Genomic DNA, 208 nt, shown 5'->3' on the forward strand with positions numbered 1-208 from the left:
CGTTCCAGGTGTGGTAGGTGAAGGGAAAAGCCAGAGCGAACTTAGCGGAGAAGATGAGAGCGGGGCCCAGGCTGAGCGACTTCACCGCGGCCAGGTAGTGGGGAAACTGCTCCGGGAGCAGCAGCGCAGCCAGGCCGAAGAGGGACACGCCTGGGAAAGACAGAGGCGCGGGTCAGCGTCGAGACCCCGGAAAGGCTGGCTAAGGGTC

At 64.4% G+C, this 208-nt stretch overlaps 1 protein-coding gene across 1 annotated transcript; it reads right to left on the reverse strand.

Moving 5' to 3' along the window:
• Positions 1–4: 4 nt before the first annotated feature.
• SDHC (succinate dehydrogenase complex, subunit C, integral membrane protein, 15kDa) lies at positions 5–150 on the reverse strand (the record flags this gene model as incomplete). Its single annotated transcript, XM_010136149.1, has 1 exon — positions 5–150. A coding segment is annotated over one exon (146 nt), but the record flags the coding sequence as incomplete, so codon positions are not given.
• Between the last annotated feature and the right edge of the window lie 58 nt (positions 151–208).

The sequence above is a fragment of the Buceros rhinoceros genome, unplaced genomic scaffold, assembly GCF_000710305.1.
Source record: "Buceros rhinoceros silvestris isolate BGI_N320 unplaced genomic scaffold, ASM71030v1 scaffold40435, whole genome shotgun sequence".
NCBI classification, from domain to species: Eukaryota; Metazoa; Chordata; class Aves; order Bucerotiformes; family Bucerotidae; genus Buceros; species Buceros rhinoceros.